Source organism: Chlorocebus sabaeus, chromosome 23 (assembly GCF_047675955.1).
Source record: "Chlorocebus sabaeus isolate Y175 chromosome 23, mChlSab1.0.hap1, whole genome shotgun sequence".
Taxonomy (NCBI): domain Eukaryota; kingdom Metazoa; phylum Chordata; class Mammalia; order Primates; family Cercopithecidae; genus Chlorocebus; species Chlorocebus sabaeus.
In genome coordinates this window covers 72213303-72237120 of record NC_132926.1, presented here as the reverse complement: position 1 = coordinate 72237120, position 23818 = coordinate 72213303, and the positions used below count along the sequence as shown (strand labels likewise).

The window sequence follows — 23818 nt, the reverse complement described above, 5'->3', positions numbered from 1 at the left end:
TAGTACAGTTATTTTTGAAAGCGCAGGTCAGAAAACCCTCACGTCCTCTCTCCAAAGTTCTCTGTAAGAAACAGGAATGGTTTAGAAGGTTTTCAATAATCTGTCTCCCACTTCTATTTTTATATTTATTTCTCATCATGTTTGCATCATGTACCCTGCAATGCAGCCATACTCAACTTCCTGTCTTTTCCATATGCTCTTCCTTCTATTTGGAACTACCACCCTTTTTCTCTCTCCAGATATGACTAATCTAAGAATCTTTCTTCTTTTCTTTTGGTAAGACTTTACCATTTCTTTATTTCCATGGCATTTTGTTCATATTTTCACTGTAGAATCTGTTTTCATTTAGCTTTGCTTTATTGCTTTGCCCTTATTAGATGCAAGGTACGTGTTTGAATGAATAAATCAGAACGTTAATTAAAACTCTTTCACAGTTTATCAGGGAGGAAAAGCAAGCTTAACTTATAATAGAAATGTTGGAATTAAAATTAATCAGCAGCATATTTGAGTAATAGTAATACCATTTAAGATTGTATGTTACCCTTTAAGTATATGACTAGAAGTTGCAGTTGAATATTGAAGGATTACCGAGTGATGGAAGAAACCTGTTTGTCATTTGTTCATAGAAAATAACTTAAATGCTAGATGAGAACAATAGACACTGAGGATTCTGAAAGGAGGGAGAGAGGGAAGGGGGAAAAGGTTGAAAAACTACCTGTTGGGTACTGTGTTCACTGTTTGGGTGATGGGATCAATAGAAGCCCGAACCTCAACATCATGCAATATACCATGGAACAAACCTGCAAATACACCTCTTGAATCTAAAATTTAATAAAAGAGAGTAAATTATTAGAACAAAGGATATTTCTGCTTTTAATGAACTTTATTTTAAAATTTGAGAATATTTATCACATTGAAATGGAAAAAAATCTTAAGGCTTAAGTTGCATGTGTTAATTGTTTATTACCAATGTATTATTTATCTGGATGTAATTTTTTTTTTCAAAAACTCATGTTTTCCTGAAGGTTGGTGCTTATTTAACTTTTGAGTGGAATTAATATACTTTAAAAATCATTATTAATAAAAATAAAAATAAAAGAAAAAATCATTATAGCAATTAAAACCATAGCAGTGTAACAGTACTTTGTGGAGCGGGGTGCCTTCTTAGGGATGGGTGTTTTAATCATCCTAGGGCTGACAGATCCTCTTAAAATGTAAATATTTTGGAAACTTAAAAATATTGGACAATGATTATTAGGTATCAGAACAGAGAGGGAACATATTAAAGCTAATAGTGTTGTATCATTTTATCTTTAGTTTCATTTCTAGTTGAAGTAATAAATTTGCATTTGTACTTTTTTCCCAGAGCTTTTGGCTATACCTTTCATTCATCGTATCAAGTACTTATTGAACTCTTGCTTTTATATGTTTGCATTTTAAACATACTAGATTAAGTTTGAGTGGCAGTGTGTGCTCAGGCCTGCTTCTAAAATTTGCAAGATCTGGGGCAAAGTACACAGAGGCCCACATACCCTGTGTTTAAACATTTAAAAGTTATAAATCAAAGTAATAAATTACTAAAGAAAAATAGGTCTTCTCCTCTTGCCTGGAGAAGTAGCTCAGTGATCTGGAAGACCAAATGTAGGTTTAGATTGCTGTAGCTCTGGGGAGAGCTAGCCTGTGGGGCAGGCCAACTGCCTTCTCCTCCCTGTCCTGACCGTGTGCCAAACCAGGAAGGACCTTGCCTGAAGAGATCCTGGTGCCAGGTCTACATCCCTACAAACTACAGCCTCTTGGCCACTGTTTAGGCTAGAGAGGTTCCCATTTGTTAGGCTTAAGTGCCCTGATGGGGAAAGACTTACAAGAGTCCCAGTAGGCTTCCAGTTCGGGGCTGTTTAGACAGATTTCTGGACCCTGGTACTCAGAAGGGCAGGGCAGGCTCTGGGTCAGTTTGTCCTGTGGATTTATCCAATTGAAAGGGGTGTAGTCAGAAGAATAGGGAGGTCCTTTTAAAGTCCAGGGCTCAGGGCCAGGTACCTCTTGCCCAGGTCCTCATAGTGGTACTTACTATGTGCCCTTGGACCTAATAAAACTAAATGTTCCTGAAGAGCATCAGAACTCCACATAGTCTCTAGATTTCCAACCTATGGCTGGGAGCTCAAAATTTAAAAAATAAATTGTGATTTGTCTGTGAACAGTTACTAGGTACTTAATTGTTCATAGACATTGAATATAGGCAATAAGAGTTTCCAGCTTTATTAGCTGTTTTTTATTTTAGAACTTAAAAAAATAATTAAATGGTGGTATCAAATTTGGGTTTACGCTTGCTTTGTGGAACTTGTAATTATGCACTCTTTGTTTTAAATATTTCCCCACTTATTTAAAATAGCTATTAGCTTTTTTATGGGTAGTAATAGTGTTAGAATGGAAAATAATAAATTGAAAGGTATTCTTAATGCTGTTCTAGCCCTGGTTCAATTTTCAAGTATATTCAACAGAAAGAAAAAAAGCTGTGAATTGACCACTTAAGTAAATCAGTTTGGAACTCAGTGTCCTAAGATTATTAAATCTAGAGGTAGGAATATAATTTTATGTCATGAAAATTCATCCCCTACCACTTTTTGTAAAATACTATATTTCTGGTTGGTCTCATGATAATATACAATTGTAGTTTTTACAGTAATTTTGAAAACGAAAGAACCAATTCAGTGTAAAAGGGAATACTTGATTACTCTATTGTATAAGAACAATAAAAGCTAATTTACTGTTATATTACTCAGTACTGAAAGCTGCAAGAGGCTATCTTTCAGTTCATTCTTCATTAATTATGCTGTATGGTGGTGATATTAGTATGAGTTTTATGGAAGGCTTTCAGGTTGACATCTCTGAGCTTGTATTTTGGCTCACGTGAATGTCTTTACCATATTTTCCTTATGATTGTTGAGGGGTGAATGAAGTGTTGAAGGCAAAATGGACTAATCAGTCACTGTGATTCCTCTATGAAAACTCCCATGATAAACTCTTTTTTGAAATGGCCTTAGTTCATTCATCACAGATTATAACTGTTGAAAATAAATTGTTGTGATTAATAAAAAACACACAAAAAAACTTTTACTTATCAATCTTCATAAAGACTAACCCTTAAAAATTTGCCTTTTATGCTAGATTACTGGAGTTTTAGTATCAAATTAATTTGGAGGCATTTCACTATTTATAGTTCTTTAGCTAGTAGCCAGATAATTAGGAATTAGTTTGAACCTTAAAATTTAGGTAAAAGGTATTATGTGATATCTTAAAGACGATAATTCTAACAGAACCATTTCATTTACATGGTCCTTGTTGCACGTGTATAATAAAAGCATGGTACAGAAATAGATTTACTTACGTACATTTGAATTTAGCTCAGTTTTGCAATAAGTAGGTAGAGTATGTTCAGTTAAATATTATGTTGGTATTTGATAAAATAAATTCTTCCCACATTGCAATCTTTATTTCTTGGATGGTAATGATGCTGATTTGTTCTAGGATTGAAGAAGTTTGCTAGGGCTGCCATAGCAAAGTACCAGACTAAGTGGCTTAAACAACAGAAATTTGTTTTTTCACAGTTCTGGAGTCTAGTGTCCAAGATCAAGGTGTTGGCAGAGTTGGTTTCTTTTGAGGTCGTTTCTCCTTGGCTTGTTGATGACTGTTTTCTCCTTGTGTTTTTGCATGGTGTTCCTTGTGTATCTGTGTTCTAATCTCCTTTTCTTATAAGTACATCAATAGTTATATAGGATTAGGGCCTGTCTTCATGACCACATTTTACCTTAATTACCTCTTTAAAGACCTGTCTCCAAATACAGTCACGTTCTGAGGTAGTGAGACTTCGGCATATGACACAGATCTGTCCATAACAAGGGCATAGGGTGAATTCAGTGCAAACTGAAATTTTGGGTAACCAATATATGTTTAAAATGTGGAGCAGTTTATGTAAGTGTTTTAATTGTCTGCTTTACAAATTAGGTGTTCAGAATATTTTTTATTTCCCCTTTACCTAGTTTAATTGTACAGATATGGGAAAGGGCAATTAAAGACTGATGATGATATCAGTTCTGAGCACTTGATGTTTTTTAACTTGGTGGTGTTAGTATGGTCATCCGGGAGTTAGGGCATCCTGTTTAATGGTTGGTTGAGTTTTCTGGGCTATTCCCTGTTCCCTGGGAATCCAGAGGTGGATCCTGGCTCAGTGCTCTGGGGGCAGTGCTCCAGGTTAGCACTTTGGTGAAGCTAGGTGGGATTCTTTGCAGACCACTATTTAATGAAATATCTTTGAGGTTTTAAAAATAGACACAGGCTTTTTTAGTTAAATGTGGAAAAAACTGAAGTATCCAGGAAGTGTTCTTCGGTGTCAAACCAGGTTAAAAGTGCCCCAGATCAAGAAAGTCCTATAAAGACTATTTGACAGTGTATTTCTGTTTGGTCCCATAGCTTCATACTTGCCACGTTGTAGGTGCTCAGTAAATAATTGTAGGATGAATGAGTAGATTTCAATTAAAGCAAGAGGAACAAATAAGTCATAGCTGCAGTGCTCTTTTCAAAAGCTCATATTCACATTGTCAGAATAGTTTTGTCTTCTCTGCCCTGGCAGCCTTTTGTTTTTTATTTATTTATTTGCCAGCAAATACAGTATACATATTAATTGAATATATACAGATAAGAAACAGCCATTTGGACCCCCTTATTTTTAATTCTCTCACATGTAAGTTTGGAAACAATAGACCAATAGTTCAGCCGGGATATATAGAAACTTCTCCCTATAAGGTTTTTTTAGATAGGAACGGGTTATTTTTTAGGGAGTCTACTTTGCCTGCCACCAGTAGGTGCAATTAGGTGGCTGTGTATGCTTTTGCTTGGCCATCTTAGTAGTCTGCCTTGTGGTGCTATGTTTGGACCTGTTGGTGTTAAAAAATTTTATGTTTCTTATAGCCAAATTGCAATTAATTTTAGATAAAATTTCCAGGATATTTGGCAAATATAGGAAAAAACAGAGAACCAACCTGTCAACATCTATAATTCTCTTTTTGAAAAATTTTACCTATTATACGTTTGCATTTGTTGTTTGATTAGTGTTACTTTGTGCTTCTAAGGAATTGAATAATGAACAGCTTTTGGGAACAAATACCTGTATTTTTGCAGAATTCTACTTCTCAGTATTCATATTTATGCTGTAATTACCTTATTGGTCTGCTGCAAGCTTTTAGGTATAGTGTATACTTGCGATCTCTTTTTTCTTAGTTTAACTTATTTAATGGGTGAAGAATTTTAGATGTGGCATGAGAGGATAAAATTTGGATCGTATATTTTGAGAACAGTACTGCCAACTTGTTAACACTGTTTAGATTTTTAAAATTCAAAAAAAATTCCTTAAACTAGAGATAAAAAATTGAATTAGATGCTATAATTGTTAGATATAAATAACTGCTTTTTGGCCTTCAGTCATCTATCTTATTTTTCTCATTTATATCTGAATTTGTGCAGTTTTCAGAGTGTTTTCATTGTTTTAATATTAGTGGGTTTCTGAGTCTCATGACAACTAAAATGGAGTTTCATTAATTGAAAACACCTGTTAAATTTAAAAATATGTCTATGAATGAAACTTCTAAGGATGTCCAAAGTAATGCAGTGGAATGTGACTGAGTTGAAATCAGCCATACGAATCAGACCTTTGTGGTATATTTGTGTCTTGATTTAGGTTGGTTGAAGACTTTCAATGACTACTTTAGAGACAAGACTCAGTATATTTTTAATAACATGGTCCTAAAGCTGAAAGAAGACTCACGGAGGAAGTTTATTTGGTCTGAGATCTCTTACCTTTCAAAGTGGTGGGATATTATAGATATTCAGAAGAAGGATGCTGTTAAAAGGTTTGTTTTAAAACTTTTTTGGAATTTGGTAGTATTAAAAATTAATTGTACAATGAATTAAGTATTGAATTTTTAGATGGTGAAAATTCTTAGCTTTATATCTGAAACTTAAAGAATTTCTTCACTTACCATGTTCATTGGTTTTGGTTCATCTCTGAAAAAGCCATTTGAATCTTTTGCATTTAAATCCTATGTTCCACTGGGTGCTCACTGCTGTAATCCCAGCACTTTGGGAGGCCGAGATGGGCGGATCACCTGAGGGCAAGAGTTCAAGACCACCCTGGCCAATGTGGTGAAACCCCGTCTCTACTAAAAATACAAACAAATTAGCCAGGTATGGTGGCTCACGCCTGTAATTCCAGCTACTCAGGAGGCTCAGGCATGAGAATTGCTTGGACCCAGAAGGCAGAGGGTTGTAGTGAGCCAAGATAGTGCCACTGCATTCCAGCCTGGGTGACAGTGCGAGACTGCCTTGGGGGGAAAAAATCTTATGTTCCAACTTTGTCCCACAAATGGAATTACTAGGTCAAAGTGACTTAGTAGTTTAAAAGTTTTTTTAAAGCATATAATTAAAGTGACTCCTGTATAAGTTTGTTTCAGTGTATTTTTCAGTCTTCCATATAGAAAATATCAATTTATTTGCTTTTTGGTCAGCAATATAATTTTTGAAACTGTTGGCCAATTTGATGGTTGAAAAATTTCATTTTAATTTTTATATTTCGTTGGTAACAATGTTTCATATATTATCATACAGGTGAAGGTTTTTGTGACTTGCCTATTATACTTTTTCTTACTGATTTTTAGGAGTATTTATATATATTCCTTAACTCATATTTTTTCTCAAATTTTTATTTTCATATTTAAGCGTTTGATATACAAAATTTTAACACATTTATCTTCTCAAATCTGTTATTCTGTTTTCTTCAGATATTGCTTTTGCTGTCATGTTTTAAAAAGTTTTCTCCAATCTAGAGGTCAAATAAATAGTGCTTTTTTTCTTCCTAATTTCATTTTTTACCATTCACTTTTTTAAAAATTGATTTTTAAAAAAATATGTTATGATGGGAGGTTTTCTGATCCCCTGGAGTTACGAATTATCTTATAATGAATTGTTTTCTTTAATTTATTTACTGTCACTTATACAGCACTTACTGTATTAGTACCTGTTCTAAGCACTTTACACATTGTAGATAATAATCTTCTAAGCAATTCTGTGAAACAGGTACAATTGTTATCCTTGTTTCACACATCAGGACACTGACTTGTCCAGGGTCACAGGGCAGCCTGGTATTCCATGTGGTCCAGACTGTCCAGCTCCAGAGACTATCTCCTTTGCACACTGCGCCATCCTGCCTCCCCAAGGTTGAATTAGTCCATCCTTTTCTAGTGATTTGAAGTGCAATCTTTATTATATTTAAATATGCTTTAGTTCCTGGGCATTTTGATCTGTTTCATGGACTTCCCTGTTTGACTGTAATTGTTGTGCCTTTATGATATATTTCATTAATTGACAGTTGAAGTTCCCTCTTGTCTTTTTGTTTTTAGTTTTTATGTTTTTAGTTTTTATTTTTAGTTATTATGGATACGTAATCGTTGTACACATTTATGGGGTACATCTGGTATTTTAATATAAGCATATAACATATAATCAAATCAGGGTCATTGGGATATCTGTCACCTCAAACATTTATCATTTTCTTGTGTTAGGAACATTGGAATTCTCTTTTAGTTATTTTGAAATATATGATACATTATTTTTAACTATATTAAAAAGTTCTTTCAATGAGTGAACATTTAATTTTCCCAAAGTGCTTTAGAATTAATTTGTTAAATTCTTCATACTCCATCAAAAAAGTAATCTCTTTGGATTTTGATGAAAATTGATGTAAACATTTAAAGATAATTTGGGGAGAATTGAATTTTTATAATTTCCATTGGCGTTTTTTTTTTTTTTTCCTCCTGATAGGAGGCTTAAAATGCTTACAGGTTTGGCTAGGAAGGTACTTTAAGTGAAGGGTATATTTTCTATGAGTACTGGGATTAATTAACTACCTCATCCAAAGGGGCTAGCCACATCCACTCTAGCCATGTGCTGCCACTGGAACCAGAGTTGTCAGGATATCCCTCCAGTTACTCAAGACAAGCTAGAATTCCAAAATATTATGTAAAATACCTAGAATTTTTACATTGAAATGTTAGCTATTAATTTAGATTAATGTACCAGGACATGCACACATGTGCATGCATACACAAACACACGTCTATATATATACACACACACACACACAGTGCCAAACAGATCACATCAACATTTCTGAATCTGTAGTTTAGATACAGTAGTTTGCAACCTTTTAAACATTAATAACTGTCTTATAAAACCACATAGGCATTGGTGTTTGTTTTATAAAGGTAATTTTTTGATTAACTTTTAAGTTTTTTGCCAAGTGCAGTGGCTAATGGCTATAATCTCAGTGACTTGGGAGGCTGAGGTAGGAGGATCCCTTGAGCCCAAGAATTGGAGGCTACCATGAGCTGTGATCATGCCCCTGCACTCCAGCTTGGGTGAGTGGGCAAGATCTCAACTCTAAAAAAAAATTTTTTTTTTTTAGGTCTTTAGGTCTTACATTACTTCTTGAGCGTGAATAATATTTCATATTTTCTAAGAAAATAATTTTATAGATATTCTCAGATTGTTTCTGATTTTAAGAATTTATCCCATCTGTAGTTATTTTTGCTTTTTTGTTGCTTCTTTTGGGAATCTGGTTTTTTTCTTCATTTTGATTTACTTAATTTTATTGGTTTTTGCCCACCTTACCCTCCTAGAACGTATTTATATTTTACCAATTTTTACTCTTGACCTATCTGCTTTCATCTTTCGTAATTCCTTCTACTCAATTTCACTAATGCTAAATGAACCAGTCTACTTAATAAGTTCATTTGTGTGTTTACCTTTTAGCAATATTCTGAGTAGCTTTTTATATGTTTTTATATGCTATTTTCTTATTTTTTTGTAAATATTTAATAACTGTACTACTGTTTTCTTTTTGATTTAAGTATGTTAGAAAAATAATTTTCAATTTGCAAGTTCTTTTTTTTCCCAGTTACACTTTATTATAAACTAGCTTTAATGTCTTATGGCCATAGAGTATGGACTGTATACTTTTTTTTTTTTTTTTTTTTTTTTTGAGACTGAGTCTCACTCTGTCACCCAGGCTGAAGTACAGTGGCATGATCTCAGCTCACTGCAACCTCTGCCATCCAGGTTCAAGTTGTTCTCCTTCTTCAGCCTCCCAAGTAGCTGGGATTATAGGCACCCGCCACCACGCCTGGCTAATTTTTGTATTTTTAGTAGAAACAGGGTTTCACCATTTTGGCCAGGCTGGTCTTGAACTCCTGACTTCAAATGATTCACCTGCCTTGGCCTCCCAAAGTGCTGGGATTACAGGTATAAGCCACTGTTCCTGGCCTGTATACTTTTTATTCTTTAGAGTTTTTTGAATTTTTTTTTATGACTTAATATGTAATCAATGTTGATGAAGCCTCTACTGGTATTTGAAAAGGTGGTGTTTGTAGAATATAGAGTTTGGTATCTGCTAATTCAGTATTTTACAATTGCTATTTTTATCTTTGTACACTCAGTTTTGCTGTCATATTATATACACATTCTTAAAAATCGTGTTATGCAAAATTGTGCAATATTAAACCCAGGGCTCATGAAAAAGTACAGTTAGAGCATAGCACTCTAAAACTTCATTAGTGACGTAGACACACACAAAAGATGGAAACCTAATAAAGATGCAAATCCAATTTTGCCTGTGTTAAATTGGTTTAAAAATGCATAAATAAATATTCCAGTTTACCTTGAAAAAGGCCTAAAGTTTGCTTGTGGAAGGGTGTGTTGGAAGGAATATCGATTCGAGTTATTACTGAGAAGTAATGGCAAGTAGGTTAGCTGAAATCTCTTGGAAAGTTGAATAGCGCATGTGGATGACTGTGGCTCGTAACCCTTGATGATGAACTGAGGGAGGTGGTAGATGTTTGAGGTGTGTCTGTGTGCCTTGTGCATTCCTTATACAGCTTTGTTCAGCTGAGGGAAGTTTTGTACCTTCATCAATGTTTCTTGGAGACTGAATTGTGCATAAGCAAGGCAAAGTTTATTTCCTCATGTAATCAATCACCTGGGAACTCATTCCCATTTTCAAAACAAGTGTTTATAGCAGAACTGACTGTACTTATTTTTTGCCACTGTTCCCCTGTCAGCTTTTATTTTTTGGATATTTTGTGTGTGTGTGTGTGTGTGTGTGTGTGTGTGTGTGTGTGTGTGTGTTTTCCCATTCTTGCCTGATCTTTGTTGGCTTCTGTATTAGCTCATTCATTCATTCAACAGACACTTCCCGAACATCTACTGTGGGGCAGGTACTGCAAGGTGGGCACTCCTAGACTAAGATTTATTTTTCTTTATTGTAAACTGTATGTGTCATCATTGACACCATCTTTTCTCCTTTTTATAATTAATATTATTATACTACCACTTTCGTTGTTCGTTTGCTTGAGTTTGCTGTCCTTTTTACGTGAAGGACTGTCAGCTTGGTGGTTCTAAAGGCTGGGAACTGGGACCAGGCTGCCTAGGTTCAAATTCTGCCAAGTCCCCTCTACTGTTTGACTTTGAGCAAGTTATTTAACTTTTCTATACCTCAGTTTCTTCATTTGTCAAATGAGGATAATATTGAAACCAATTTTATTGGTTTTTGTGAGGATTGAATTAATTCAAACACCATGCTTAGCACAATGCCTGGCACATTTTAAGATCCCAATGAACATTAGTGCTTTTTTAAATTTTATTTGAGACTTTGAGTATTTCTCCTGGATACCATATGTAATTCTTAATGCTGAAGTCTTCTATAATGGGAGAGTTTTCTTTTAATTTTTAATTTTTCTTTGAAACAAGGTCCCATTCTGTTCCAAGGCTGGAGTGCAGTGGTATGATCACAGCTCACTGCAGCCTCAACCTCCTGGGCTCAGGTGATCCTCCCACTTCAGCCCTCTAGTAGCTGGGACTCCAGGCGCACACCACCACGGTGGCTCATTTTTGTATTTTCTGTAGAGATGAGATTTTGCCATGTTGTGCAGGCTGGTCTTGAACCCTTGGGCCCTAGTGATCCACCTGCCTCAGCCTCCCAAAGTGCTGGGATTATAGGCATCAGCCACTGTGCTCAGTCCCTGTTATGGGATATTTTATCTATAAAATTTTTTTTCTCTTCTGTCTTAAAGCTTTCTTATGTAATGCTTCATTGAAGGTAACTTTTCCCCCCGTGCTCACTTGCTTTATTTATGAAATTTTAAATTTTCACTAAGGGTTATATATCTAGGTATGTATAACTTTCCATTAAGATTCCCATCAATCAATTCAAATGTTTCTTTAGCTTATGTGTTCTGTACTTACTAATTTACTACTGCTTTTGTTTCATTTGTTTTAGAATTCAAGTACCTTGTTATTGTGTCTCTAGTCTCTCTTTTTCATATGCATTTTTAATTTGTTATATTTACTATGTTTTGGGAGTTTTTTCCCAAGAGTCTTCCCTACCACCCCCTCAGTTCAGTACTCTGGTATTGAGTGTTTTCTGGCTTCAGTGTTTGACTCTAACTTTACTTCTGTGCTTTTTGTATTATTGTCCATAAGTCCAAGTATTTTCCTCCTTTTTATTTATCTGCGAGCAACAACAGCTGTATCCACACCTGGAATTTGTCCCAAAACATGGTGTAACTTGCCTTGAATCCCTTTCTTTTCTAACCAAATACTTTCAGTTTCCTGGCTGTGGGTATTAGTTATTACTGGCTGACCAGCATCCACTTCACCTAATTTCCTTTTGGGAAGTGGTCTCTCACCCAAAGAGTTCAGCTCCTCCTCCTTGTTGTCCTAGCCCAGACAAGTCAGCTGTGACCTGAGCTCAGTTAATCAGCTTATTATTTCCCAGGGCTTTGAATCTTTAGAGAGTGAAGTGAGGGCTGACAGATGGAGGGAGGGAAGCAGAAACAGAAGAATGTTTACTGGTCATTCCTCACAGCATCTTGTATTTGCAAGACTCTTCCTGTGATAAGATCCCTGTGTTCTCTCATTTTCCTTCAGCCCTTAGTTAAGCCTGCACTTTTATCCTGTCTTCAGTTCTCTGTGTTCAAGACAGTATCCACAGTCAGTTTGTATTGCTTGCAAACCGGAAAGCTAGCTGATAGGAACTTAGGATGTCTCCTTAGTTCCTCTGTTGGAGAATTACATCCTGCAAGATTATATGAGATGCAGGGATCAGCAGTTGGGGAAGGTGCCCTGGTTATAAATAGGACAGGGTGTGAGAAGAGAGGAGCTTGGGCTATGAGAAGATTGAAAAAGGAGTGCCCCATCTATGCAGGGTTTTCTGTTTCTTTGGTGTAGCTGCTGAGCCTGGGGCTGGCTTTCTCCATCTAGCTTTGTTTTTGTGTGGCCCGTAAGCCAGGTAGGAGATGTTTGTCCAAAGGTGCTGCTTCACAGAGTCCAGCCACCTCAGAAGGAAACTGGGTCTGCTGCCTGCTGCTTGTGGTCAGGTGGGGCCAGCCATGCTTGGCTGTCTCGCAGCATGGCTTCATTAAGGAGACTGCCTCTGCAGCAGTCAAAGTGCATGGGCCAAGAGACTTCTGCAGAGGGGGGCTCACACAAGTGCCATGAGGGTGAAGAGTCTGTGATTAGTATCTGTACCAAGATTCAGCTTTGCCTCAGCCCTTGGCCCTTCAGATTAGGAGCTGTTGACAGAATCTCTCAGAATCTTCTTATTTATGCTGGGATTCCATGCTGATTTTTCATGCAGGGCAGTTGTAGGTCAATACTTGAATTATTTCAGTTTTACTTGTACCATATCTGTCAGAAATCCTGCCAATTTTATGGCCTGCGGATGGCCTCTTTCTCCTGACTCTACCTGGATGCAAGTTTTCGCCCTTTCTTTTTTTTATTCTGTTGATTATTTTTCTTAGGTTGAGCCATATAAAATTGCCAATATTTGACTACTTTTGATATACAAAAATGGCAATTTCATGAATCAGTCCAATATTAAAGATAAAAGATGGTAAGATATTGGAGGGGACTGCAGATTAGAATCTAGTGCTCAATCTTTGTCTCACTCAGACTCCTTCTGAGAACAGCTTTTTTGGAATTGGAAAATATTCTGGAATATAGGCTTGATCCTGAATGGTATCATTTTGCTTGAAGGAAAAAATATATATAATATATATATATTATAGCCAGATTAGAGAAGATGAGTTCTGTTTCTGGTCAAGATTTGCTAAAGTTCTCTCTCTTCTAGCTCTAATAATTCACTTTTATTCACTTACTACATTTATTTGTAGAACTATAGTAATAGTATCTCCCCCACCCCCAAAACTTACTTGAACAAAACATTCTTAGTGTTAGTTGCTTAAATGTATATTTTCGGAGGAGAACTTAATAGATGTTTAGGTTTGCTCCTGTTATTTAAAATTCCGAGCTTGTACTAAGTGGCATTACTAATAGATTTTTTGTGTGTGACTTCTGGTGTAATGCTTATGCGGTGGCTTGTTTTTCTCTTTTTGAAGATGAGCTATGGATTAAATATCTGTACCTAAATTTGCAAGCTAGCTATTGCAGAACAGAACCTGTTAATTCCAGCAGAGTTCCACGTAAGCTTTCATTGTCCCTAAAGAATACCAATTGATTGTGGGAACTTAACAGAAACATAACTCAAACAATCCTCATAATCTATTCTAGCAGTGACTTGTTTGATTCTTATACCCTCCCCCTAGCAGCATTATTATTCAACTCTATAAGCTTTTAAAAGTGAAAATCTAGTTAACTGAAGAGAGATCTATGTAAACAACTTCTATATTTTCTGTTTTTTTGTGTGATCTGAAATAATTTAGTCAGTTATAATCATAGTACCTACTGGTGATACATATCCAGTGGATTTAAAAGAAGCTGCCTTCCATTAAATAATCAGTGTATTATCTTCTACGCTTGTTTTATTTTGAAAATGACTGGTGTAGTAATTTTTTAAAACTTTTTAGCCTTCACATTTGAATATTTTTGGCTAAATGCAGTTAAATACTGCATGATGTTTATCATACATCAAAATGTGAACCCTTATTGAGAGTCAAGCAGCTGAAACGTTAGCCTTGGCATTTCCTTTGACTAGCATACAGCATGTTACATGTTCATTGTTCCTCTCTGGGCTCTGAGATATTAAAACAGCTTTTATATTGCGTCTGCTCTTGCTATTGAGACCAGTGTTGAGTGGAGAAACCCACCGAGTTGTTAGAATCTAAGAACAGGTTGTATATTCACCAAAGTCTTGACCAGTTTCTCTCTGTGGCTCTTTTAGTGTTAAAAAGGGCTCCAAATGTTTGCTAGGAGGAAGGTAACCATCAGTTAGTATATATTTTTTATCTTCACCAAATTGTTGGGTTTCATTGCCTTGGCAAGAATGCAGACTCTTTATTTGTGTAATCTTTGTACTATCTTCTTACCTTTTTTTCCCCTAGGTTCATATTTAAGTGAACCTTCCATCGTCTTCTCAACTATCTCTGCTTGCTTCTTGAAATCAGAAGAATATTTGATGTTACATTCTTAAATAAGAATCCAAGCTTAACTAATGTGCATCCTGGGTTTTCTGAGAAATTGGACTATTAATGTTCTTATTCAGACTAATTCATTATATGTTTTATGCAGGTTGGATTTTTTGGTATTTAACTGAAGGTTGCTGTAAAATTTATAGAGCAATGGGAAGTTACAGTGTGTCTTGTGATATTCAAAGTCATTTGCAGATTTGGATTGAGTTTAGAATCTAAAGATATTTAGCATTTCATCAAAGCACTGAAAGCAATGCACCAGGGTCTAAAATAACTTTAGTTCTAATAGTCAAAGTAGTGGTTTACGTTTATTTTAGAAAGTATATGCTCTATCCCTACCTCTTCAATTCCAGGTCATCTTGAGTAAGGCGGTTATCCTTCCACCTCTCATTCCCTTCAACCACTGGCATCTGTTTATGTCATGGAGACCTGTAAAAGCCATGAGGGATTTCTCGGGTGCTCCATCCATCCCTTGGATACTTTCTCAAGCCTCAGAGAGTATGTTTTTGCAGCATTGACATCGACCACTCCATTCTCCTCGAAATTCTTTCCTCTTTTGGCTTTGAAGTGACCTTGAGCTCTTTCACTTTCGGGTCTATTCTAACACTGCTGACCGTTCCTTTTTCATTACCTCTCTGATTTCCTCTTCTGCTTACTTCCGAAATGTTCCTCTTCTCACCTGTTGGGGAACACTGCTTGGTTTTCTTCATTTTGCACGCTTTTCCACACTGTTGTTTTAATTACCAGGCATTTGGACTACTTCCAGATCTAAAGATCCAGCCTGGACTTCTTTCTTGTTCTCCAGTTAGTGGCAATAGTAAGAGATAACACTCGAGTGCTTACTGTGTAAGGCACTCGAGGCACATTTTAAGAACTCCTGTATTTATTTCAGCCAATCCTCTAGCATTCTCTTGAGTTAAGGTTCTTTATCATCTTCGTTCTCCTGTTGAGGGATCTGAGGCAGGAGTGTTAAGGAAAGTGCCCAAGGTCACCCAGCTAGTAAGTGTGGAAATAGGACCCAAGCCAGGCAGTCTTGCCCCAGAAATAGTGGGCAAATAGTCTCTGCCTCTGTGGTGCTCTGCCTTTCCACCTCCCTTTTCCTGTGACATCCAGTCAGTCCCTAAGCTCTGTGACTTCTACCTCTTCGGTGTCTCCTGACTCTGACCCTTGCTTTTCATCTCCATTGCTCTTGTCTCGTACTATTGTGAAAACCTCCAGATTGTCTTTCCATTTCCAGCTGTGCCACTTCTAAGCGTCTGCCATTTCATCAACAGAATTAGTTTTCTAATATGCGAGTCCCACCATGTTTGCTTTAAAATGCTTTATGGTGCTTCAGTCTCAAAAGGAACAGGCCAGTCTCCTTTGCCGGACACATACTGACTTTTTCTGTCTGATTCTTCCCAACTTGCTCATCCTTATCTCCAATCACTTCCTGCCTCACACTCTACTCTTATGCATTCTGAGCCACGGGTATCCTCAGACACATGCTGTTTCGTGCTCCTTAGGAATTTGCCTGTGTTCAACTTGGATTTTTGTTTTTTTCCTTTTGTGCACTGGATAATTTCAGTCTTACTCATTTTTAACACTCAGCTGAAATATTACCTCATCTCTGAAGACTTCCCTTATTTACTTCTATCATTCATTCAGCAAATATTTATTGTGCTATGCCTCAGAAATGTAGGAGATAAGCAAGAATGACCTAGTCCCAGCCCTCAGAAAAGAGCAGGGAAGACATGTAATTAAACACAGTATAACAATAAAGGGTTTTCTTCTATAGAGGCAAGAAGAGGGTCTTGGAAGGCTTCCTGAAGCAAATGATATTCAAGCTTAAACCTGAATGATGACTAGAACTAGCCAGTCAAGAAGTGGGTGTCAGAGGGCAGAGAAGGAATTTCAGGTTGTGAGAAGAGAATGGTGAGTATGGGCCAGGGATTAACAAGGGCATGTTCAAACACCTGAAAGACATTTATTAGACAGCAGCAGTTGGGGAGGGTGAGCGGCAAGGGTGTGTGTGTAGAAGCTGGGTAAATCGTGGCCATCAGGGTGATACATATCAAAACTTCTAGGAGATACTGTTTCCAACCCTTTTAGAATGGCTAAAATAAAAAAGATGACAACGTCAAAAGTTGGCAAGAATATGTAGCAACAGAAACTCGCATATATTGCGGGTAGGAATGTAAAATGGGGGCGACTTTCTGAAAAGCCTCCAAAGAGTTTTCCAAACTTAAAATATATACCATGTGATCTGGGGGCTCCACTCCTAGGAATTTACCCAAGAGAAGTGAAAACATGTTCACATAAAGACTTGTACAGATATTTTCATACAGGCTTTTTCCTAGTAACTTCAAACTGCAAACACTTTAAATGTCTTTCAGCAAGGTGATGGATTAAAAAATTGTTGTATATTCCTACAACAGAATACCTAGCAGTAAAAAATGATAAATTACTGAAATGCACAGTAATATGGATGAGTCTCACAAATGTTAAGCAGAAGTGAGACAGAAGAGTAAATATTGTTTGATTTCCATTTTATGAATTCTGAGAGGAGACTCAACTGATCTATTGTGATAGAAATAGAATGTCAGAATGTTTTTTGGGGGCAAGGTGAGTGGTGAGTGTGGATTGGAACGGGGCATGAGGGAACTCTGAATTGGTGGAAGTAGTCTGTATATTATTTTGGGTAGTGATTACAGTTGTCAGAATTCATGAGGCTGAAAATATGTGTATTGTATATTGTTATATCTCAAAAATATTTTAGAAAATGTAATACATTATAAACATACAATATAATAAATACAATAGTATAATACAGCACAATACAATAAACATAATGATATATGTCTCTCTTGATATGGAAAGATGTTCATGGTATAATGTTAAGTAAATTAACTTGGTTAAAAACTCTGGCTACCGTAACCCTTTGTGCATATATATCAAGGTAGTGAGTTTCTAAATTTTATTCTTTAACCTCTTTCACATTTTTCAACCTATTTTGAATGAATATTTTATGAATGAAGTATTGTTTACTATACAGTGAAAGATTTAAAATACATCCCCTGCTTATTAAAACTTTGCAGATTATTGAACTATATGAGAAATTTATTTTTATTTCTATTAAATTAATTAATTAATTTTAGAGACAGGATCTTTGTCACTCAGGCTGGAGTGCAGTGGTGCTATCATAGCTCACTGCAGCCTCAAACTCCTGGACTCAAGTGATACTCTGCCTCAGCCTCCTGAGTAGCTAGGACCTACAGGTGCATGCCACCATGCTGGGCTAATTTTTATATTTTTGTAGAGATGGGTTTTACTATATTACCCAGGCTGGTCCTCAAACCCCTGGCCTGAGGTGATCCTCCTGCATTGGTCTCCCAAAGCATAGGGATTATAGATGTGAGCCACTGCATCTGGCCCCAAGACATGTTTTTAAAGAAATTTTCATGCCTATTTTTTTTTTCTTTTTTTTTTTATTATTATACTTTGAGTTCTAGGGTACATGTGCATAACGTGCAGGTTTGTTACATATGTATACTTGTGCCATGTTGGTGTGCTGCAGCCATCAACTCATCAGCACCCATCAACTCGTCATTTACATCAGGTATAACTCCCAGTGCAATCCCTCCCCCCTCCCCCCTCCCCATGATAGGCCCCGGTATGTGATGTTCCCCTTCCCGAGTCCAAGTGATCTCATTGTTCAGTTCCCACCTATGAGTGAGAACATGCGGTGTTTGGTTTTCTGTTCTTGTGATAGTTTGCTAAGAATGATGGTTTCCAGCTGCATCCATGTCCCTACAAAGGACACAAACTCATCCTTTTTTATGGCTGTTTCATGCCTATTTTTAAGCTACGGTTCTGTTACTTTTTTTTTTGGAGACAGAGCTTTACTCTGTTGCCTAGGATGGAATGCAGTGTTGCATTCTTGGCTCACTGCCACCTCTGCCTCCCAGGTTCAAGCAATTCTCGTGCCTCAGCCTCCCGAGTAGCTTGGGATTACAGGCATGTGCCACCACACCCAGCTAATTTTTGTATTTTTCGTGGAGATGAGGTTTTGCCATGTTGGCCAGGCTGGTCTTGAACTCCTGACCTCAAGTGATCTGACAGCCTCAGCTTCCCAAAGTGCTGAGATTACAGATGTGAACTACCGCATCTGGCCTCAGTTTTGTTAGTTTTCAGTGCTTAGGAAACACAGGTTATAACATTTATACTTGAGAAAAAAATTTGGTTTAATTTACTTTTTAATATATGTCCCAATATATACAAAGGATATACAATGAAAAGTAAGGTACTCAGCCACTCCTGTCTCCTTGTCATTTTGCTCTTTTCACAGGAGGTAACTACTATGACCAGGCTTGTATTTATTTTGTAGATGTATGGGAAAACATATGCACATGTACATAAAGGCATAGGCATATATATTATACAATGATACCATGCCATGTACATTGTGCTGCGTTTTTTTTTTTTTTTTTGAGTGGGTCTATTTTTTAAATTATAAATAAGCATAACATAAAATTTACTATTTTAACAATTTTTAAGTGTACAGTAGCATTACAACATTTACACCATTGTACAGCTATTACCACCATCCATCTCTAGAACTTTATCATCACCCCAAATGCAAACTTTGTACCTATTGAACAGTAATTCCCATTCTTCTTGCTCCTCGCAACCACTGTTCTGTTTTTTGTCTCTACAAGTTTGACTACTCTATTAGGTACCTTAGATACATAGAGTCATATAATATTTGTCCTTTTGTGCCTGCCTTACTTCATTTAGCATAGTATCTTCAAGGCTTATTCATGTTGTAGCATGTATCAATTTCTTTCCTTTTTAAGGCTACATGATACTCCCCTGTATGTATTGAAAGTAGTGACAAAAACCACAATTACTTTTGCACCAACCTAATAAATACCACAGCTTGTTTATCCATTCATCCTTTGATGGATATTTGGGTGGTTTCTACCTTTTGGCCACTGTGAATAATGCTGATGTGAATATGGGTGTGCAGATATTTGTCCAGGTCCCTTCTTTCCATCCCCAGAACTGGAACTGCTGGATCATATAGTAATTCTATGTTTATTTTTTTTTTAAATCACTGTCATTTTAGGTATTTTTTTTTTTTTGGCAGAGTAAAACATTTAAACATTTTACATCGACATAAATACAAGCATGATAAGCATTGACATGAAAATGGCAGTAATTCTGTACATGTGCTGCTTGTATTTTTGTTATTATATTTTTATATCATGCTTTTTGTAAAATACTCTAAACATTTATGAATTTCACTAGTTTTCTGTGATATCATTTTTAATGGCTGAATAATACTCCGTCACTGTATGGATGAGTTGACTTGACTAATCTCTTACTTTTGGAGATCTAGGTAATTTCTTAACTTTTATCTTTGAAAACATCTGTTTGTATTCATGATCTCTATAATCTAATTTTATACAAAGATAATGCAGAGCTCGGGGGAGAGGGTTGGTACAGCAGTTTCATTTGATTAACAAGGTAATCAACATTTAGCTGTATAATTTTGTCGTCTTTGTTGCCTAAGACGTTATTCTGTAGGGCTTTCCCCAAATTGTTTTAGAACAAACAAGTGGACATACCTTTTCTGTAGGGTATACTGCCTGGGAATAATGTGGAATTGCACCAAGGAATCAAAGGGCAGTATAAGGACATGTGTAATATAAGATTCGTGCATAATTTTTTCATTATCATGCTGTTTTCTATACTACTGTACCATTTTACATCCCATCAGCAATGCACAGATTTCCAGTTTCCTCACATCCTTATCAACACTTATTTGCTGTTTTATTATTTTACATAATAGGCATCCCTAATGGGCGTTGTACCAGTGCTTTTTAAACATACATCTTGGAGAATCTTTTAGTAAAGTCTGTTATATGAATGGGACTAGTTATTTAACTACTCCCAATTTTATTTCTGGCCTCTTGCTAATGTATTTAGTGTATCTTTTGTCATTAGTGTATATAATGCTCTTATTTTAAAATACAGTATTTTCTTATTCATTTTCAGTAAGCATGGATAAAAGTACATATGCATTTTACAGTTTGATAGTAATTGCCAGCAATATGTGAGACTACTTATGTCTACATCCTTAACATCACAGTATGTTACACAACTTTTCGATCTTTCTAATCTGATAGGTGAAAAGTGGCATCTTAATGAAGTTTTAACTTGCATTTCCTTATGAGTGAGATTAAATTTCTTGTTATTTTTATGAGTCAGTTATTTCTGAAATATCTGCATTGTATCTTTTGCCCATTTTTTTCTTTTTTGCATTATTGGTACCCATTTATTACAATTTTATACTAATAGGAACAATCAGTGTCAAATGATGAACAAAACAGATATGATTCCTGCGCTCATGGTACTTACAGTCTGTTGGAATAGAAAGATAGTAAACATACAAATATGCAATTAAATTTTCTTGTAAATGTTACGGAAGAAAAGTTAGATTTTCTGAAAGATAACAGTTTAGGTTGAATTTGGGTGGGATGTGGTGGCCAGTAACAGCCCTTAAGGAACCTGTAAGAACCAATGAGGCAAATAATTGAAGGGAAAACATTCCAGGCAGATGGACAGCATGGACAGCTAGCTGAAAGAAGGGGATGTGGCTGGATTGCAATGAGGAAGAAACGATGAGAGATGACTAATTTGCCCTCTGTTCCTCATATACTAAATCTGTATCGATACGTATCAACAGTGTTCAAAAATACACAGTGAGTTTCCCCTATCATTATATGAGGGGCTTTAAAACAAATCTTTTTCCCTGCATACTAGATATTCTCCATGAAAGGAATATGAATCAGAGAATCTGATTAGCAGAATATCTTTAGGGTATAAATTGATTCATTGGGAGCTTCTATGTTTTTGAATTTTCCATTTAAAAATTTTTTAAAATTTAAGAATGAAATACTGTATGTCATCTTGTATTATTTCCTGTTTCTCCAGATGTGTGATTAGAAATTCAACTGTTTTTCTCATGTGAAATTAATTTGTGATTCTTTGAAGCTTGCTAAATGATGCATTGTTTGCTACTAAGTTGTCTGTAACAATTTCCCCGTTAGGGAGAAAAACTCTTTGAGTGTGTCCTTCTGTGTGTGACCAAATTCCAAATGTCTGATGATTCTACATAGGGGAAAAAGTGACACTCAGAGAAAATAATTTGCAGCTTGTTGTGCCTTGCAGTAAATTCTACATTTTAGGTAAAATGAGGAGCGACAGATATGCTCAGCTTAGTTTTGATCAGTAATTTTCTTAAGCTTTCTATACCAAATTTCTCATCATTGAAATAGAAACATGGTGGTATTTTAATGTCTTTTACCGTTAGTTACAAGTCAACTTACTGTAAAAAGTGAACCATAAGTATTGTTAATTTTGAAAATTAGTTCCTGGTTTCTTAGTTTCTGGATTTGTTAGATAAATATATTCTTTTGTTTCCCTTACTAGCCCAATATCCTTTCACTTTGGCCTTTAGATTTCATGTTTATTAGGAAATATCATGAAGTATACATGTAAAATAGACAGAGTGTCTTGGTAGAAACTAAGCAATAGACCCTATGGTGTAGGCACAATCTTTTTTATTTTTTTATTTTTTTTTGTTTTGTATTCCCCTGCCTGTCAGATAAATAGTTCAGTTGATACCTGTTGAACACTGTGAATGGAAATACTTGGAAGTGCCTGTATTCATTCTAAGTAAATTTTTCTATAGAACAGGTATTTTTCATTACTTTTTAAAAATTGTTAGTCGTGAATGTACAGCTACAATCCGTCTTTATTTTTATGATCACTAACAACAGTGGCATTAAGTATGGTACTTTTTTAGGTTAACATAGCTTTTCTGTTATTGCTTGTAAATATATATATATATATTTATATATATATGTATATATGCAGTTGCAAGATTTAATATAGTGAAATAGAGTGAAAACAGAGCTCCCATACAAAGGGAGGGGACCCAAAGAGGGAAGCCGTTGCGGGCTGGAATGCCTGGGTTTATATCTGGATCATTGTCTCTCCAGCTGTGTTCTCAGGCAATAGATGATTGGCTATTTCTTTACCTCCTATTTTTGCCTAATTAGCATTTTAGTGAGCTCTCTTTGCTATCCGATTGGTTGGGTGTGAGCTAAGTTGCAAGCCCCATGTTTAAAGGTGGAAGCGGTCACCTTCCCAGCTAGGCTTAGGGATTCTTAGTCGGCCTAGGAAATCCAGCTAGTCCTGTCTCTCAGTTTTTCCCTCTCAACAGGGAAACCCAAGTGCTGTTGGGGAGGTTGGCTGATGACTGCTCTAACTGCTTCCTGCTGAATTGGGGCATAGTAGGGGTCGTACAGTTGAGATTTCCTCAGGAGGGGTGCCTTCGATGTCATTAACATCGGAGCAAGGGCTACCAGGCTGGTCCAGGGGTCCGTGGTGGATCTTAGTCATGGACTGCATCTGGGGCTCCATTTGAAGAACGATTCGTGGTTTTACAGCTTTGATCCTGGAAGAGACAAACTTAACAAGGAGGTTAAAGATACAGGGATAGAAATGTATGGCCTGCAGTGCAGGAGATTATATCTTTGGCACACTTCACAGGTCCTGACTATTAAGTGCTTGATAGTTTTGAAAAGGCCTGGTCCAGTAAATAATAATTTGGCCATCTGATGGGTGCTATCAATGCCTAAGTGAAAGGTTTGGTGAGGGGTTTTAAGTAATTTCCATTGGTTAGCTGCAGGCAAAAGTATTTTTCCTTCTTCGGTGGCTAGCCATCCTGAGGGGAGGAAACTGTGTCCTCGTGAGGTTCCCCATTCTATTTCTCCTGCTGAGTACTGGGGCTTGGTTTTCTGGAGGGGATTACCCCATACTAGGGGTCCTTCTATAAGCATTTCTAACGGAGGGTCCTGCCTTGTGGCTCTTTTGACTTCAATATCAACTTGGCGGTTCCCTTCTGTTTCCCTTTCCTTTCCTTTCTGATGACCCCAGCAGTGTAAGACTGTCACCTCTTTAGGTTTCTGTACATCCAATAATAAACTCCTAATGGCTTCTTGATGTTTGATAGGTGTTCTCTCAGAAGTTAGTAATTCCCTTTCTCTCCATATTGCTGTATGGGCATGGAGGACTAGGTAAGCATACTTAGAGTCTGTATATATATTTACCGTTTTTCCTTCTCCTAATTCTAGTGCCTGAGTGAGGGCTGTTAGTTCTGCCAGCTGAGCACTAGTTCCTGGAGTGAGGGGATTACTTTCAAGTATTCCGTTATCACTGACCACTGCATACCCTGCTTT

The 23818-nt window shown here is 36.5% G+C and overlaps 1 protein-coding gene across 1 annotated transcript in view; it reads left to right on the top strand.

The window, feature by feature from the left end:
- Positions 1-23818, top strand: part of MAN2A1 (mannosidase alpha class 2A member 1) — a 172199-nt gene that overhangs the window by 34739 nt on the left and 113642 nt on the right. The window contains exon 4 of the mRNA XM_008014107.3: positions 5732-5903. Within this exon, the coding sequence (XP_008012298.2) occupies positions 5732-5903 (172 nt within the window). The remainder of the gene's footprint in view (positions 1-5731; positions 5904-23818) is intronic.